The 19,803-nt window shown below is 34.0% G+C and overlaps 1 protein-coding gene across 1 annotated transcript; it reads left to right on the plus strand.

Moving 5' to 3' along the window:
- Positions 1-7,166: 7,166 nt before the first annotated feature.
- LOC110809863 (putative LRR receptor-like serine/threonine-protein kinase At1g67720) lies at positions 7,167-18,275 on the plus strand. Its single transcript, XM_022035829.2, has 15 exons — positions 7,167-7,595; positions 10,160-10,691; positions 11,175-11,680; positions 11,881-12,013; positions 12,151-12,222; positions 12,300-12,368; positions 12,452-12,523; positions 13,105-13,173; positions 14,348-14,502; positions 14,590-14,831; positions 15,661-15,787; positions 15,954-16,022; positions 16,108-16,294; positions 17,052-17,187; positions 17,753-18,275. Exons 1-15 carry the CDS (start codon positions 7,508-7,510, stop codon positions 18,086-18,088), a joined length of 2,793 nt encoding a protein of 930 aa, XP_021891521.1. The 5' UTR covers positions 7,167-7,507; the 3' UTR covers positions 18,089-18,275.
- Positions 18,276-19,803: the final 1,528 nt, after the last annotated feature.

The raw sequence follows: 19,803 nt of genomic DNA on the forward strand, positions 1-19,803 counted from the left end.
TTAAGTATGAGTTATGTAATAATCTCTTATGCTCGTGCGATAGAAAAACAAAAATCTTAAATGCTCATAAATTGACCGTAATAATCCACCATTACCTACGTATAACTAATTTTTAGCTATAAGTAATTAAAAGTATGATGAAACACTCATGATGTGATTTGTGATAACCATTGAGTCCAATAATTAACTCGGCACCTATTAATGATGGATCCAATAAATTTTAATAGTAAAAGTAAGTGATACCGAAGTATGATGGAATACTTATAAGGTGACTTGTGATAAACTTCGAGTATAAGGATTAGTTAAGGATACATCTGATAAGTTTGACGAGGAACTTTCTATGCTTAAGATCCATGTGGGTTAATTCATTAAAATGCTTCATCATACATTTCATAATGCACCATATTTGCATATGGTTAATTAAGATTAACCATATTGTATATATATTTAATATGGATCATAAATGCTCCAAATTTGTGCTAGGCATTTCAAGAACTTAGAAATTAAGTCTAAAATTTATGATTTCTATTACAACACTAATTTTTATTCTAAAGTCCTAAGGATCTTTTCTTATATAGGAATCATCAACTATATAACCTGTAGCGCCTGGGAAATTGAAGAAGAAAAAAAAAAAAATTGGCCGAAAGGGGCCCTGGGCCTAATTTGAAATTTTTTGAAATACGTGCTGGTACCAGTAGTGCGTTTCAGTTCTCCGGAAAAAATTCAGGGAAAATTAGGGACAGCCTGTAGGCGCACTGTGAAGCCGTGTTCGGACCCCGAAATGAGTAAGGACCCCTCACCCTATTTCCTATCACGGTATTAAAGTTCAATAATGATAAAACGGTATTTCTTGAATCAACGAATGTGTGAAATTGCCTAAGGTCGCTAATGGAGCCCGAGTCTAGTGTGTTTGTCGGTTAACTGTTATTTGACCTATTTTACAGTTTTAAACGCAGCATGAGGTTTGATGTTTTCATTTTATGGTTTCGTGTGCATATTTTACTGTTTTATTAATTATGGATTGAATGACTGGGATATTGACGCTGTATGTTATCCGTTTGGCATAAATTACTGTTTTGCTTGTTTGTATGTGAATTGATGATGCTGACTGAGGAAAAAGAGAATAAAAGATTATGTAAATTGGTAATTGTATAATGTGGTCAGTCTGACTAGATATCCTGGGAGATGGTGGACGGACCGGGTCCGTAGGGAACTCTACTGGGATTGTGGTCTCCCATACCGGACGGGGTATGGAGATCTTATGTGTTTTGGCGCTCATACCGGACGGGGTATGGGGACGGTCCGTTTCACCCTCATACCGGACGGGGTAATGAGGTTTATAGTTTTGGCGTCCATACCGGACGGGGTATGGGGACGGCCCTGGAATACGATTTCAAGTGTTAAGGGTTAACGGGTAGCGGGACTCCTATGGATCCCCATGGATACTAGTGGGCTGGTAAATGAGAAAAATATATTGTGTAACAATTGAATTACGAAATACTTGATAAGTATTATGTTATACAGTTTATATATGATTTCATGATGATGATGATGTTATTGCTTTCGTATATTGTTTTATGAATTTCACCGAGGTAAGTGAATGGTAAAGATTTTATTATTGATAAAAGGATTTGTTGTAAATTATGTTCCATTGGTCTTTTTGTGTTTTCTACCCACCTTTACCTCCGTGACGGTGAGATATCGTGATGTCTTTACTGGGCTAGTGTAGCTCATTCCTTATTTAATCATTTCAGATCAGGAAGACATTGTTCCCGAGCCGGTTCCGCAGGAGGACGACGGAGGGGACGCCTAAAGACTCCATAGTCATATTCGTAACTTTTACTTTCAAATTTCTCCTTTAGGTAGTTTGATCTTTTATATTGTGAGCACGTTTTTGGTTTTAGTGTAAGTGATGCTAATCGAATTTTTGACTTCGCTTCTGTATTTGATATTTTTTAATATACATTCCATTTTAAATTTCCGGGGTCATTACATAACCTGTAGCGCCCGGAAAGGGGCCGAAAAAGAAAAAAAAACAAAAGCCACGTCGGCAGCCACGTCAGCAGGCCCGGTCAGCAGTCCCGGCCAACCGGGACCTGCCACGTGGCAAGACCACGTCGTTCTGGAACGGACCACGTTGGCGATCCACGTAGGCGAGATCAGACGGCCCAGATCAAGCGTGCGATCGGACGGCCCAGATGAAATCGCACGGATGGCCCAGATTCAATCAAAGACTGACGGCCCAGATTAAAACAAAATGGACGGCTGAGATCAAAAGGCAAAGGGTTATGAATAGAACCCCCACACCAGACCACAAACCCTAGCCGCCTGCCACTCGCCGGAGAAGACGAACCAGAAGCCGGACGCCGCCACCCGCCGCCGCACCGGGGAAATTTTCGACCGCCGATCGAGGTAAATTTCGTACTTCCGACTCGTTTTTCCACGTTGATTCCTCCTGTGGCCAAATCGGAGCCGAAATCCTGGCCAAACGGCCGGAATACACGGCCGAAGCCCAGCAGCGCCGCCGCGCCCCTTCTCGGTTTTTGCCTTTGATGAGGCCCTTCCCGGCCTCCGTTTGATGCAATTTTTATATCACCGTGATCACCACTCTTTTCTCTACAGGTTGACTAGAGCCGAATCACCAAAACACGAACCTCGCCGGAGAGCCGCCGCACCCGAGAGCGCCGCCGCCGGTAAGCTCCGTTTTTTCGTGATTTTTTTGCCCCCCGAGGACCCTAGGGTTGTTTTCTCGTAGGGACCGATGCGAGTGTGGCCGAATTCGGCCAGATCGGCCGAAAACAGCTAGCCCGAGGCGAATCACAGCCGCCAGCGGCGGTGCCGTCGCTGGAGCACGGCGGAGCCGCCGTGCCGGAGTTGCAATATTGGCCGAAAGGGGCCCTGGGCCTAATTTGGGATTTTTTTGGAACACGTGCAGGTACCAGTAGTGCGTTTCAGTTTCCCGAGAAAAAATCAGGGAAAATTAGGGATAGCCTGTAGGCGCACTGTGAAGCCGTGTTCGAACCCCGAAACGTGTAAGGACCCCTCACCTTATTTCCTATCACGGTTTTAAAGTTCAATAAATGATAAAACGGTATTTCATGAATCAACGAATGTGTGAAATTGCTTAAGGTCGCTAATGGAGCCCAAGTCTAGTGTATTTGTCGGTTAACTGTTATTTGGCCTGTTTTACAGTTTTAAATGCAGCATGAGGTTCGATGTTTTCATTTTATAGTTTCGTATGCATATTTTACTGTTTTATTGATTATGGATTAAATGACCGGGATATTGATGCTGTATGTTGCCTGTTTAGCATAAATTACTGTTTGCTTGCTTGTATGTGGATTAATGATGCTGACTGAGGAAAAAGAGAATAAAAAATTATGTAAATGGGTAATGGTATAATGTGGTCAGCCTGACTAGATATCCTGGGAGATGGTGGACGGACCGGATCCGTAGGGAACCCTACCGGGATTGTGGTCTCCCATACCGGACGGGGTATGGAGATCTTATGTGTTTTGGCGCCCATACCGGACGGGGTATGGGGATGGCCCATTTCACCCTCATACCGGACGGGGTAATGAGGTCTATGTTTTGGCGCCCATACCGGACGGGGTATGGGGACGGCCCGTTTCACCCTCATACCGGACGGGGTAATGAGGTCTATGGTTTGGCGCCCATACCGGACGGGGTATGGGGACGGCCCTGGAATGGATTTCAAGTGTTAAGGATTAACGGGTAGCGGGACCCCTATGGATCCCCATGGATACTAGTGGGCTGGTGAATCAGGAAAATATGTTGTGTAACGATTGAATTACGAAAAGTTTGATAGGTATTATGTTATACAGTTCATATATATGTTTTCATGATGATGATGATGTTATTGCTTTCGTATATTGTTTTATGAATTTCACCGAGGTAAGTGAATGGTAAATGTTTTATTATTAATAAAAGGATTTGTTGTAAATTATGCTCCATTGGTCTTTTTGTCTTTTGTACCCACATTTACCTCCGTGACAGTGAGATATCGTGATGTCTTTACTGGGTTAGTGTAGTTCATTCCTTATTTAATCATTTCAGATCAAGAGGACATCGTTCCCGAGCCGGTTCCGCATGAGGACGACGAAGGGGACGCCTAAAGACTCCCTAGTCACATTCGTAGTTTTTTTACTTTCAAGTTTCTCCTTTTGGTAGTTTAATCTTTTATATTTTATGAGCACGTTTTTGGTTTTAGTGTAAGGGATGTTATTCAAATTTTGACTTCGCTTCCGCATTTGATATTTATAATATAATTTCCATTTAAATTTCCGGGGCTGCTACATAACCCAATGAGCAAGTCATGACAAAAAATCAAATGCATATTGTTATTATCAAAATCATAGTTTTAAAACTATTACATGATAATGTCGTAATAACCTAATTATTGACTGACGTAAGAGTAATTCCCATACAAGGTCGGTTATGGAATCATCAAACCAATTATGAGTTAATTTTCATTCACTCCTCAACCTTTTAGGGTGTAAACAAAAATCTTAAAAAAAAAGTGTTAGATCAAGTCTCTACTATAGACTAACTAAAAACGAAGATGGTATTATTAGGGTTCCAAATGTTGGATATGAAAGGTTCATTTCTCAAATATTATTATTTTCAAAAAGATAGTTTAATCTTTATTAAATGCCTTATAATTTAAATATACAATGTACATGTATAGAGTAATGTGCATATACATTACTCTATATAATTAAAATGTTATTATTGCTTATTATTATTATTAAAACGTTATAATTTTTTTTAAAAAAAAATAACTAATTTTATTAAAATTTTTAAAAGTAATATGTTAATATTCAGAGATAAAGACTTCCGGACTCACTCGAACATTAAGATAATAACTCATTGTTTTTGCTAGTCTGTGTATCAGGTCGTTACCTTATCATCTAATCAAACTAAATATTATGTCGAGTTATTGATTCAGTAAGATTCTGTAATATTAGATGACATAAATAAATTCAGAGTCATATTTAGCGGTAGATAATATGACAAATTTCAATCGCTGAACATCTATTTTTAAGATATTAAATTCAATAACATTGACAACTATGTATAACATATAATGAGATTATATTAAAATATTATAATTAAATATACGACGTGCAATATATATTTAATATATTTTATATTTGTCAGATTATTTTAAATAAAAAATATATTATTTAATAAATTTATATGTATATTATGGATATGTGAAACTAATTACAAGAATAATTGACATTTTTTTACCAGTGACTTAATGTAGTGAAGAATATATCCATATACTTGTCACATTTTTATAGTTTGTAAAACCAAAGAGTCTTTGACTTATTATATATATATATTTTTTGTCAATGTGTGCTTGTAAGCTTTGTAATAATGTTATATATATATATATATATGTTTTTGTGGTAAATAGTGGAAATTTAAAAATTAAATAGCTTATAAGTTCTTATAACAATATTGCCAAAAAAAGTTGACCCTTTTTTTTTAAAAGGTTATAAATTCTCCAAAGAATATTATTGATTAGATAAAAGCTTGAATTATCACTTAATAACATATATATACATACATACATATATATATCTCTCTCTCTCATAAAGCATAACCCCTAATTATTTATTATCCATCCTTTTTTTTTCACTTTTTACTGCAAATGAAATCACTCTTTGAGTAAGTGATAGGTACTATTTTTATTATTTTATCTTGTCAATAATATATTTCTCAAATTATTATAACATAATAATTAAGTCAAATAAGTACAAAAATAAAATAAAAATAGTAACAGTTAAGATTTTTATATATTTTTTTTTGAAATTCACTCGGTTCAAATTTTATTAAATATATAGAATTTATCAATTTATAAATATATTATAAATTAATAATAATTGATTTATAATATTTAATTTAATAAAATTAATAATTTAATTTAATAATATATTAATAAATTTACAATAATTAAAATAAATTAATTAGTAAGAGATTCAAAATAAAATGTTATCATTCACTTAATTTGTCAATAAAATATTATCATTAGTTATATATTTATTGAATATATAAATGAACTAATTTAAATTATAAACTTATGTTATTTAAATTTATCATTAAATTTTAGATCGTACCAACTTATACACTTGTAGATTTGTCAAATTTATTCTTGATTATTTTTTAAAAATTGATAGCTTATAAACTCAGCTTTAACAATATTTTTTTAAACAATATCAGCTTATTTACTATTAAAAATTCAATAAATTTAATAGTTAATACGCTTATAATAAATAACAATTTTTTTTTCCTAAACTCTATTTAAAATAAATAAGATTTATCCGTAAAATATAATTTAAAAATCACACTTATATTAACTACGATAATATAAAATTTTTATAGATATCAAAATTAAGTTTTAGATAAATACAATTTGATAAATAATTAAATTATATTATCTTAATTTCACAGAGAATTATTTTACAAACTATTTTTTTATAATTTTTTTTTCTATTTCTAAATGAAAAATGTGTAAATACTAAAATAAATAATACAAATCAAAACGATTAATTCTACCAAAAATTTGAAAAAAAAAAAGATAAACACAAAAATTTAGGAATTTTTGAGGTAATATTTATCTAATCCACAATTAAACAATTTTCAAAACTTTAAACTACCCATTTATTATTTTATTAATTAAATAAACATATAAGTTAATAAGACCACATTGACCCGAGTGGACCAACCCGCTGACAAAAAAGAACGTGCAATGTGCTACGTCTTGAAAAAAGAGTAAGAAAACAAAACAAGAATAAGACCACCCCGTGGGTCCCACCAAAAACAACTCAGTATTTGGTGGACGAATCTTAACCGTCAGATTCACTCTGTTTAGAAAGATCATTAATTTATCACTAATTACTTAACTTAATTATATATTAGTAGAATTATAAGTGATTAAGAAGTTTATCTTAATTAAATTTTTAAATAAATAAATATTTTGAAATAATTAAAAAAAAAAAAAAGGGGTGCTAGAAACTTTTGATTTGATCAAAAAGCAGAAAGCACTTGCCACTATTATCTTGTGGGTCCCACACTTTGCCTCTCCTTCTCTCTCCAAAATGTGAAAAAGAAAAAGCTAATATCAGTCAGGCAGCAGCGCGTATACAAACACTATACATATCTACAGACTCCTCCATCATCTACGAACACTTTACATCTTTTTTTCAATCTCTTTACAACTGAAATCACCATTTTTCTTCTCTTCAATCCATGTAAAATATATATACTTATTATATACTGCTTTTTCATTTTCTTATTCTAACCTCTGTGTCCACCCACTGTTCTGGGCCTCGCTGGTATCTCTACTTTACTTTCTCTACACGAGGGGCTTTTCTCATCTTCTGGCTTTTCTTTTTTCTTTTCCCTTTTGGGTCACCATTTTTATGGTTTCATCTTCTGAACTACCAGCGATTTTCCTCTTCACAAGTTCACCCACGAGATGGAGAGAAGCTTCTCCCTCCCGTTTTTATTTCTCGTATTCTCTCTTCTTCTTCTTCTCTTTAGATGTTCCTCAGCTCAAATGCCAGGTACCCTCTCTCTCTCTGCCTCTATATATGCATAGATATGTGTATGTGGGAAAAATATCTATATGTAACTGAGGCATGTAAACTTGCTCTGTTTTGTTGGGGATCTTTTATTTACGGTTTTATCTGTGATAATCTTTAACCGCTTTGCTTCTTATGGCCTATCTCGTTACTTCTTAACTTATCAAGACCTTTTTATATTTTGTAACTCTTTCTTTTTTTCCTCTGAGCTTGTGTTTGGTAATTGCTATAGCCAAAAACAGTCCTTGTGTTCTAATCTGTTTTCTCCTTAGTTGAGAAATTTTCGAGAATTTTTGCCTGGCAATTAAGTGTAAAGTAGGAGAAGATGAAGAAATAGAAAATGAAAGTGAAGGGGCAAAAGATAACATCCAAGTTGGAGCATTTAATTTTTCCTTGGCTTGTTAAGTAAGGTTCGTGGGTGAAATTGTTTTGGCCCAATACAGAATAAGCTGAAGCAACCTCAATCAGTATATTCAACCTAATTGTAGAACCAAAATCGAAAACCCTGGTTCTTGAACAGTTGAGAAACTTAAATGTCTTTGTAGTGACTAGTGACAGTATTTTGTTTTGAAATTGGTAAATTAGTCTCCAATTACCTTCTAATGTTTTGATTGTCGATAGAGATTTTTAGTTCCTTGAAAAAATCATAGAGGTTCACTGAACACTAGTAAGGTATTTCTGTTTTTTGGAGGGGCACTGCCATGGAGTACAAGGTTGAATTTTGGACAGCGATCAGTTTCGTATGCAGTTCATAATTTGTCTTTGGGTGTTCATCTAGTTTCTTGAATCAGGCTAGGGACAAGTAGGTTGTCAACTTATCATAATTCTGCTGTTTGGGATGCTGGTTTGTATAATAGATCATGACTACAGACTTGATGAGAGATATCGAGTGGCTGGTGGTGCATATGCAAATGCCCTGCCTTTTCAGGATATGGTTGTACCTTAGATTCTATTTTGTTTCAAGATTTGTTTCTGCAAATAAGTATATTACTAGAAAAACTAGATTTGAGGGAATGTGATTATTAGAAACCATAATTAGTGTTTGGTTAAAATGATGAGAATACTGGGAGTATCTAATTATTATATTTGATTTGTCAAAAAGATTACAGAGAAATAAAAGTAAAAATCTCATGTTACCGCTAAAATGAGTTAGATTTAATTTTATTCATGATAATAATCAAATAAGTTTATACCAGTAACTAATTTTAATAATTTGAGTACTGATAAAAAATATTTACTAAGAAAATGACATAATTAACAAGATAAAAATATTTCTAAATTATGAAAGTCAAGAGGAGTAGAGTTAGTGAAATAAAGAAAAAAAATTTCTGTCATTTGCTAATTTCTTTTAATAATATCTGATTAAAACTGTTAATACTTACATAATATTTGTCAGTATTATTATTTTGAAAAATGATTGTTATTAGAAAAGAAATGGTAGATACAACAGAAGGCTACTAGATATCCCCCCCAAAAGGATCAAGAACAAGAAATAGAGAAAAGAGTGGAAAAACCAACAAGGTTTGAGAGAGTATTTTTTTTCTGAAAGTAAGGCTTGAGAGAGTATTATTAAGTAAAATATACCTCTCTTCGAGAGTGAGTATTTGATATTCCAGTTCTACATCCAAAAAATATGTGATTGTTGAGTTCTATATAAGAGCTCAAATCATACACTATTAATAATTTAAGTTTAAGTTTTTAAGCACAAGTGGTTTGAGATTGAAATGTTCTTAGGGTTAGTGGTGCTTGGAGATATTGGTACAAATGGTTTCAGAGCACATGTCAGTTTGGTGTGTTCGGCTGATATGATTATTGAACTTGTGCGATTTGGAATTGTGATTTGTGATTGTTGATGTGTGGTCTTGATGAAGATATTAAGGATTTAAGTGGTGGATATTTTGTCCCACATAAGAATGATATATGATTATTGAACTTCATACAAGAGTTTAAGTCACGAACTTTTAATAACTCGAGTTTAAACTTTTAAGGGCCAATAGTTTGAATTTAAAATGTTGTTAGGCTAGTGGTGCTTGGACCCGTGTCCTTACAATGTATCTGACATTTTCCACCTTCAAGGATAATCTAAACTTAAATCTTGAACTAAAAATTGGGTTAAAAAGATCAAATATTCATATTTCTTATACTATCTGATGGACAACTTGAACCAAACAACAGAATTGATGGAACCTGCCAGTTCTTTGTGTCTGGTTTCAGTTATCATATTGTTGGTCATGCAGACATTTAAGTTCAAAACTTTTGTTCTAACTTTCTGCAGCTTTATCATATTGTTGGTCATGCAGAGATTTAAAGTACAAAAATTTTCATTCCAACTTTCTGCAACTATTGAGCAGAAATTGTTGTTCTTTGAATGAGGTTGTTAAGATCAAAATTTTACAAAAATGGCTTCATCAGTCCCCTCTTGCAGCAAGATCTCTTTAGACATTCTGCTTCCTCATAGAACTTATATGGAGTCAGGGGTTGGGATTTGTAAGGTGTTGCTATTAATTACTTCATTGGTAATAACAAAACTTCAATGTGTAATACAGGTTTTGTAAGTCTGGACTGCGGGGGAACAGTAACTTATATTGATGAACTTGGACTTGAATGGGTTCCTGATGATCATCTTGTTTATGGAGAAAAAGCCACAATATCTGTTTCTAATGAGACAAGGAGGCAATATGTGACACTTAGACATTTTCCTGCTGATTCAAAGAAGTACTGCTACAATTTTAATGTCACCAGTAGGACTAGATATCTTGTGAGAGCAACATTCTTGTATGGTAATTTTGACAACAATAACGTTTATCCCAAATTTGATATTTCTCTTGGAGCTACTCACTGGTCCACTATTGTCATATCGGATGCTAATTCTGTGGAGGTGCTAGAGCTAATATTCCTGGCTTCAAGTCCAACTATCAGTGTGTGTTTATCAAATGCTACAATTGGGCAACCATTCATATCTACCCTTGAGCTCCGACAATTCAATGGTTCAATTTATTATACTCCATTTGAAGATCGTTTTTTTCTCAGTGTCTCTGCAAGGATTAATTTCGGTGCCGATTCTGAAGCTCCAATCAGGTTTGCCTAAACAATCTTATTAAGTGAGGCATATATTTGTGATCTTTATGAACTTTAAACCATAAAAATTAAAAGCTTTAAGAATAAAAAGAGAAAAGAAAGGGAGAAACAAACCACGTAATGAAAAAGGCTAAACATAAGAAGGTTTTAAAAAAATTTTGTTCAAACTAATATGCTAGCTGATGTGAATATTGCGGATATCAGTTAAATGTGATCATATAATTGATATGGATTGCGTATCTATACTGTCACATCAGTTTGTAAATGACTTTTCGATGGAACCATGTGTGTTTATAGCATTACTCTTATGTTATTTGTGGTTCATGAGTTGAAATGCCTTTCAAGTATTATAATCAAAGAAGTTGAGCTGGAAAAGCTGTAGAATGAATTAGATCAGTTGTCTTGTTAACTTAACTGCTACTATTCTGGAACAAATCTTTCCTTAATTTGGAAATAAGAATGTGCTATATTCCATTGTCTCAGGTATCCAGATGATCCATTTGATAGAATATGGGAGTCTGATTCTATAAAAAAGGCAAATTACCTTGTTGATGTTGCTGCTGGCACCAAGAAGGTGTCGACCAAAATGCCTATTATTATAAACAGTGATGATAGACCGCCTGAAAAGGTGATGCAGACTGCTGTAGTTGGTACAAATGGTTCACTAACTTATCGGGTGAACTTGGATGGTTTTCCTGGTTTTGGATGGGCATTCTCCTATTTTGCAGAAATAGAAGATCTGGCTCCAGATGAATCCAGAAAATTCAGGCTAGTTCTTCAGAATGATCCCGAATATAGTAAACCTATTGTTAACATTGAAGAAAATGCTCAAGGGAAATATCGTGTCTATGAGCCTGGGTATCCCAACATATCCCTCCCCTTTGTATTGTCATTTAAATTTGTGAAGACATCTGATTCTTCTAGGGGGCCGCTTCTGAATGCTATGGAGATAAATAAATATCTGGAGAAGAATGATGGTACTTTAGATGGTAAGTAAGATGCATGCTCATTCGGTGCATACTATAATTGAAATTTGTGTTTTAGTTTGAGTCCTAAGTTTTTCCTCACGGGTCTTTATTATGCATTTTGGTGTATGGTAGTTAATTCTTCCTTCACAACTATGCAATTAGCTGAATGTTTCGAGTTTCTGACTCTTTTGTTTCTGGCACTAAGTTTATACGTTTTGCAGGAAATGTCATTAATGATGTGGTATTACTTTACTCGTCATCAGAGTGGGCACAAGAGGGTGGTGACCCCTGTTTGCCAGTTCCATGGTCATGGGTGCAATGCAACCAGGATGAGCGGCCAAGGATAGTTTCAATGTAAAGATTCTTTCACTTCATAGTTCTATATCATGTATATGATATGTTTCCTTATTTATGTTCAGATGTAAATAATGACTATATCTAGAAAGAAATGTCACTGATACCTGTACTTTTGTGTGCCTGGTATCTGGCAGCTTTTTGTCTTACAAAAATTTGACAGGGAATATCCCTGCAGACTTTACAAAGTTGAGCGGTTTGGTTGAAATGTAAGTTATAATTAATGTAAGTCACATTTATAATTGCTTAAGCATGTTGTATTTTCACTCAATTTATTACTTTGCAGATGGCTTGATGGGAATTCACTGACCGGCCCAATACCTGATTTTACTGGATGCCCCGATGTGAAGATCATGTAAAACTCTTCCTCCATTTTTCATAATTATATATATATATTATTAAAATAAATATACTGACTTAAAATCTTTTCTGAAATAGTCATCTGGAGAACAATCAGTTGACGGGTGAACTGCCTTCCTCTCTATCGAATCTACCAAATTTGAGGGAACTGTAAGTTATCCGAGTATGAATACAGTAACTGCTGTACCTTTCTAAGAAGATTTTATATCAGTACGAGCACAAATCAAATATATTCCTAATTACAACTAATGCTTGAAAGTGATGAGCAATGACCACTAATTATTTTATTACTCCAAGGATGCATTTGGTTAATTTCCTATTCAATTTCTTTTCCAAATTTTCAAATTAGTTTTTTTTTTCAAAAAGCACTTTTAATATTATTCTTAATATGCATAATAAGAACGTAATTTTTTTGTTGTGTTTTAGTACCAGGCCCACATTCAACTCTTTGGTGGTGGAAATTTAATTCCTATTCTTCAAGGTTAGAACTTAGATTTTCACCATCAAAGAATTCAAGTTGGGGATGTTGGTAACTCAAACACAACAAATTACAAGCTGATTATGCATATTGGGACTGATAAGAGGAGTAGAACTTGAATTGACTACCAATAGAATTGGAAATGAACTAAACCTGGCATAAGTGAGAATTTTGGTTTATTATGTATTTTTCTTTCCGATTCTTTTTTCAATCATCCTCCACCTTATATTGTTGATGCATCTGATGGTTGCAGTTATGTGCAGAATAATATGTTATCTGGAACAGTACCATCTGGTCTTCTCAGTAAAAACTTGGTTCTGAAGTGAGTATCCTTTTTAAAAGCATTAATACCCATTATATGTGTTAAAAAATGGGCGAAAGCGATTAAGACTCTACTTTACAAGCTATACAAAACTTTCAGTTACGGTGGTGCAGTGGAAATGTCTATGTCAATTTTAACTCACGTATATTTGTTGCTTTGTGCAGTACATGTTACTGCATGCATTTGTTCCAGATTATACAGATATTATATAGCACCCTATTTTGGTCTTGTAAGTCCAAGTGAGATTTTTGGAGAGTGTCTGTTGATGGAAACTAATGTCTAGCTTTTGAGTTTAGCACAAATTAAATTTTAGTACCTTGTAGTTTGAGGTTTTTCAAATTTTTGCTTTTTTGGTACTCGTAATTGAATGTTAATCAACCAATGTAACATTGTTGGTTTTATACATGGATGGTCTGGATGTTAAAATGTTTGACACGTGAATGATTCAAGTTAGACTTTCTACTATTAGAAAAACCGATATTTAAAAATGTCGAAAAGTTAAAACAAAATAAAACTCGAAATATCAAAAGGAGAAAAGAAAGACAAATTAGAGAAGTTTTAGGGAAGTTTTATATTAAATTTAGCTAATAAAACTTTCAATTTCTTTTTTGGTTTTTAATCTTTTAGGTCTTAACTAAGCTGTTATGCAAAATCCATTCCGTTCATGTTTTTAAACTAAGATTGTTATGTTACGTGAATAAAGGTCAAACCACAAGTACTGAAACTGATAAAAATATACCCCATGAGTTGAATCTGAAAATATCCCAAGTATAGGTTATCAAACTGTATTTTATCCTTGACTTCATTCACTTGGTGGACCACAGAGAGAAAAATAGGACGAAATAAATAACGTTATTGAAATCTCTATTTGTTTATCAGCAATTGAAGGCTATGCAGAAGCTCCGATGAATTCTTTATTTTGAGGAAGTATAATATTAGTTTGTACCTAATTATGTAAGGGCCACAATCCAGAATTATTTAATAAAACTGTTAAATGAAAATTTCAGTTGATGTTTTAGTTTTTTCAGCTGAAATTTTGTTTCTAGATCAATTTATAAATTTATACTGAATTTACAATCTCTCATTTGTTTATTAACTTGCACTTCTATGTTGGCCTGGCACTCCTGCATGTTTACGTTGAATTTTTTCTTCCCTCATCTTTTGTCTCCAACAGCTACTCTGGGAACATTAACCTTCGTGAAGGTGGTGGAAGGGGGAAACACATTGGTATCATCATTGGCTCGTCAGTTGGAGCTGCTGTTCTGCTAATAGCTACTATTGCATCTTGCATATTTATGCGCAAAGGGAAGAGGAGATATAATAATCGGGGTATGGCTCTTAATAATTTTAATATTTATGTTGCAGACATTGATCTATCATTTCGCTCAAACATTTTTTTTCTTTGATTTATTTCAGATGAACTTAGACATTCCTTGCCAGTTCAAAGCCTAGCTTCTACCTTGAATGACGCTCCTGCAGAAGCTGCACATTGCTTCTCGCTGTATGAGATTGAAGATGCTACAAAATCTTTTGAGAAGAAAATTGGTTCTGGAGGATTTGGAGTCGTGTATTATGGAAAAATGAAAGATGAGAAGGAAATTGCAGTGAAAGTTCTTACAAGTAATTCTTACCAGGGAAAGCGGGAGTTTACTAATGAGGTAAGCTTACCTACTTCTGTAATATATCCTAGCCTGTCCTTTTTTGGTTTTATGTTCTTTTTTCTTGCCCTCGTTGTGGAAGCTTAAGTTCTCTAGCTTGTCAGTATTATTCCATATATACTTATGACTTAGATAGAGAGAGTTAAGTGCTTTTTAAGACTTTATTTCATGATAGCAATAAAAAATACTCAATAGACTAGTTGGAGATGTTTAACCAGTGAAGTAGAGAAGAACTGAAAGTGTGTTTACTGGACTAGCTACTGAGTTCCAAATCTTCTTTTAAAGAAAAAGTGAACCCAGATCATGTCTTGCATTTATATTCTACAGGAAACTTGGGTCACAGTTTTTCTCCCTCTAAAGAGTTCTGAAAGGAGAACTGCTCAGATATAGACACTTGGAGTCGTTGTAAAGTCAGTTAAGATTAAATTCGTTAATCTTTTTAGCAGTTCTACCTTCTTCACAGGCAATTCTGTAGAACAAAACCATTTCTAACTGCTTCCAAGAATTCTGTCAGTTTCTGGGACTGATTATGTAGATAGGACAATAAAGTTATGAATTAGTCTGAAAAACTTGGATGAATGGAGTATTTAAGAATAGTTTTCTAGAACTATCATGATAAGATTAGGAATCAAAATGCAAACCGTAAAATAACATTTTAAATCTAGCAATTAATATAACAGTAGAATAAATTGGAGTAAAGACCCTTTGTTTTGCATATGCTGCTTCAACAAGTAGAAGAACTCATATGCTGTTCATGGTTGAGAGTTGTTTATAGTTGCAATAGACCCTGACAATCTAGGGAATTAAAATATTCTCCTGTTTGATATAGGTGACACTGCTTTCACGGATACATCATAAGAACCTTGTTCAGTTTCTTGGATACTGTCAAGAAGAAGGAAGAAGTATACTTGTTTATGAATTCATGCATAATGGGACTCTCAAAGAACATCTTTATGGTAAGTCCTCTGTTTCTAAATGTAAGCAATATGAAATTTAAGCTTTTTCGTAGTAAATTTAATATTCACAGCAAGACCGAAGACCAGCTGCTTGGACGCAAGTGAGCCCACCAACAAGAAAAAAATTGAATAAACTCTAAATAGTTATTCATAAATCTTTTGTTAGGTCCTTTAACACGTGAGCAGAGTATCAACTGGATTAAACGCCTTGAGATTGCTGAAGATGCTGCAAGAGGTATGTGAAGGATAAATTATCTTCTTTTATACAAAGGTTTATCACTTTGAGCAATTATATTAATTCTTTTCTCCTGCTTATTCAGGGATTGAGTATCTTCATACGGGTTGTGTCCCAGCTATTATCCACAGGGATCTAAAAACTAGTAATATTCTTCTTGACAAACATATGAGGGCAAAGGTTTCAGATTTTGGTCTTTCAAAATTTGCAGTAGATGGGGCTTCCCATGTATCAAGCATAGTTCGGGGTACTGTAGGATATTTGGACCCTGAGTAAGGCTACTTTTCTACTGAAACCTCCTACTTTGCTAATGTTAAAGCTATTGGCTGCAATTGATATGACTAAATTGTGTTGTGTTTCTCAGTTTTCTATGTATATACGATACCTCTTGTACTTACTGTTAATCTACACATGGGGAAAAAAATGACTATGGGCATACATGATTTTTTACTCTGAGATTCTGTCCATAATGCACATATCGCTCTTGGCACCGCCTTCTCTATTTCTGAAGTTATGGACATGTTATGTAAAATATAGGTTTCGAACTTTGGCTTAGGCATCTAAAATCTCACCAAAAGGGAGTGGCTAAAATAAGAGTTGATTCTGATTATATAATATGTATTGTATTTGATGCTTAGAGGAAAAGTAAAATATAACATTACATTGAGATGATCAACCACCCTTCATAAGAAGAGGGAAGTTGAAAAAAAAAAACTAACGGTTCTTCTGTCATTCTATTCTTCTTCCAGAGAAGTTCTTTTAAGTTAGGAGCATTTGAGTTGTGATTAGTGTTTTTTATTATTTGATCACTTTTTCTACCATAGATGGATAGGATCGGGATTTGTCTTTTTGTGTTGGACTTTTCACTGCTGAGTTAATTTACTTATTTGATAGTCCAAGTACGTCATACTGTATACATTTCTGTGAAACTTTAGTTGTAAATAGCAGGAGACTATCTCATAAAAGATTTGCTAAGTGAATCAAATGCCCTGTCCGCATTGAATTGATTAATTTTCATATGGTATGCAGGTATTATATCTCACAGCAATTAACAGACAAGAGTGATGTGTACAGCTTTGGTGTTATTCTTCTTGAGCTGATGTCTGGTCAAGAAGCCATATCTAATGAAAGCTTTGGCGTAAATTGCCGCAACATTGTCCAATGGGTAAGTTTGGTTACAAATCCAAAGAATTATGGGTTCTACTTACTATATGAATTTATATGTTCTTTTTCTCTATATGTTTATGCACTGCAACTCTGGAAACAAAAACAAGGTTTTGAAACTGATAGCAAGGATATGGCATGATGAAGAAAACAACTTATAGTTTCACTATTATTTTCTATATATTGTTTTCATTTCATAACTAATATGATTTCATGTGAAAAAATATATATAAATTCAGAATTCAAGAACTAGAAAATGTATAAATATAGTAAATACAACCATAAAGGTTCATTAAACAACTTCTTCTAGAGTAAATACTCAGGATGAAATTTCTAACTCGAAGTTTTGTCTTTTGATTATCTGAAGATTCCAATGTTAGTCAAATAAGAAACTAGAGCTCATGAATCTGAAATGATGTAGGTTGTGTAAAAGTTCAGAATAGTACCATTTTCTATGTGGACTGTTAATTACAAGCTTTTATGCAATAATGGTTTTGAAATCTGGTATTATTACATGCATGAACTTAGTCTCACCTGTTAAATTTCCTTCTGTAATTTTGTTGCAGGCAAAGTTACATATTGAAAGTGGTGACATACAGGGAATAATTGACCCTTCGTTACACGATGAGTATGATATCCAATCCATGTGGAAGATAGCCGAGAAAGCCTTGATGTGTGTTCAACCTCATGGACACATGCGTCCATCAATATCTGATGTTCTAAAGGAGATCCAGGATGCAATCTCAATTGAAAAGGAAGCCTTAGCTGCAAGAGAAGGTAACTCAGATGATATGTCAAGGAATTCTATTCATTCTTCACTCAACATGGGTTCATTGGATTTGGTTGGAACTGAGAATTACCTGTCGCTCGATGAGTCTATTGTCCGGCCAACTGCTCGATAAGTTCTTTGCTCAACCTTTTTTTGGTTTCTATCCTCCTAAACATCACGTTCTGTTCAAAAGGGCAAAATTGTTCTTCTCTTCTTTTTTTTTGACTTATTGTTATGTGATTATGTTGTAGCTGGAATTTTGAAGTTGGAACATAAAGAAAATTGGGAAATTGTTGATAACAAAGCTGTTAAAATTATAATTGATTCTTGTTATTAGATTCCACAAGATAAAAATGAATTCTATTTTTCATTAACCCTTGAAAAGGCCGTTGTAGAAACTTAAAAACGAGCTATTAAGAACTTCATATAGAGGACATACCGATTGAGTTAAATCGTCCTGCGTTTCAAGAATTCTGTTTAGTAAAACAAAAGTTGGTCTAATTGTAGTTTGATTTTCTAGATCAAGATTATATTAAAATTATAAAAATTTCTTCCATTAATATTATAAATAACAGAAGTTATATTTTATTATTCATCTCCGCATACTTCTATAATACTTAACACAGCTCTCTTAAGAACACATTTAAAGAGAAACTAGAGTTGTATCAAGAGACATAATCCAATCATAGGACGCATAAATGAATAAATTATGAGGGCTAATATAGTTTAACTTATAATAATATTAATTATTATAATTATAATTATAATTCATTCTTTTGAATCATAAGAAGTAAAATTATTTATTATTTTTATTATACTATAGTATTTTTATGGTTTTTCAAAAAGAAAACTGGGAAAAAAATAGAAAAAGGCCCATGCCCAAAAAATCAAAACCAAGTAATTTCAAAACGAGAACTTACAAATTCATCAAAGCCTGTCCCAGCAGATAGTTAATTGAAGCCCATCATCTGCCACCAAACAAAACAAGAATGAGAGAAAGAGAGAATTTCTGGGTGGCTGGAGCTGTCCGGTATAAAAGACATGTATATATATACACACATACACATATATCAATTTCAATTAGAATGAGAGAAATACAAAACTGGAAAATCGGGATGATCTCCCTTTTCCTTACAAGACCAACTTACAGAAGAATTTTTCAAACTAACCCTAACCTAGCTGTATTGAATTACAGAAGAACTTTACAGATGATGATCAAATGGAACATTACTGAACTATGCCGCGACACATTGGGCAGGTCTTCTTGTTTTTCAACCAGCGGAAGATGCAGGCATCGTGAAATATATGGCGGCATGGCATGTTAATGAGATCTTTGCAAGTCGACATATCATCCAGACAGATTGCACAGATACCCACCTCACTACCATCAAGATCCTCAAACCTTCTGTCTCTTCTCAACTTTTCTATTACCCTTTCTGAATCTTGATCCTGATCTTGATGTTGAAGTTGTTGGCCTTGATGATGATGATGTTGATGTCCATAATCAGGATGCATCACCGACGTATGGAGCCAATGGATTATAAACCTCTCCTGCTCTGCACCTCCATCTTCTTGATCTTCATCTTGATCTTGAAGATGGTCATGATTTTGATCTTCATAATCAGGATTCACCAGGAGCCAGTCGATTAGATCATCGGTTGTCTCAGTTAATTTCTTCGATTAAATCAGTCCACAACACCTCCGTGTCAACATAAACGAGGAAGCTGTTGCTGCCGGAGCCAGCAAGGCGGCGTGCATAAGAGTAGATATTACGCGCCATTAAGTTGCAGAGATCAAGGTCTCCATTAACATTGAACATTAAGTGACCCCAGAATGTGATTCTGAGCA

Source organism: Carica papaya, chromosome 8, assembly GCF_054855325.1.
Source record: "Carica papaya isolate Zhongbai chromosome 8, ASM5485532v1, whole genome shotgun sequence".
Classification (NCBI taxonomy): Eukaryota; Viridiplantae; Streptophyta; class Magnoliopsida; order Brassicales; family Caricaceae; genus Carica; species Carica papaya.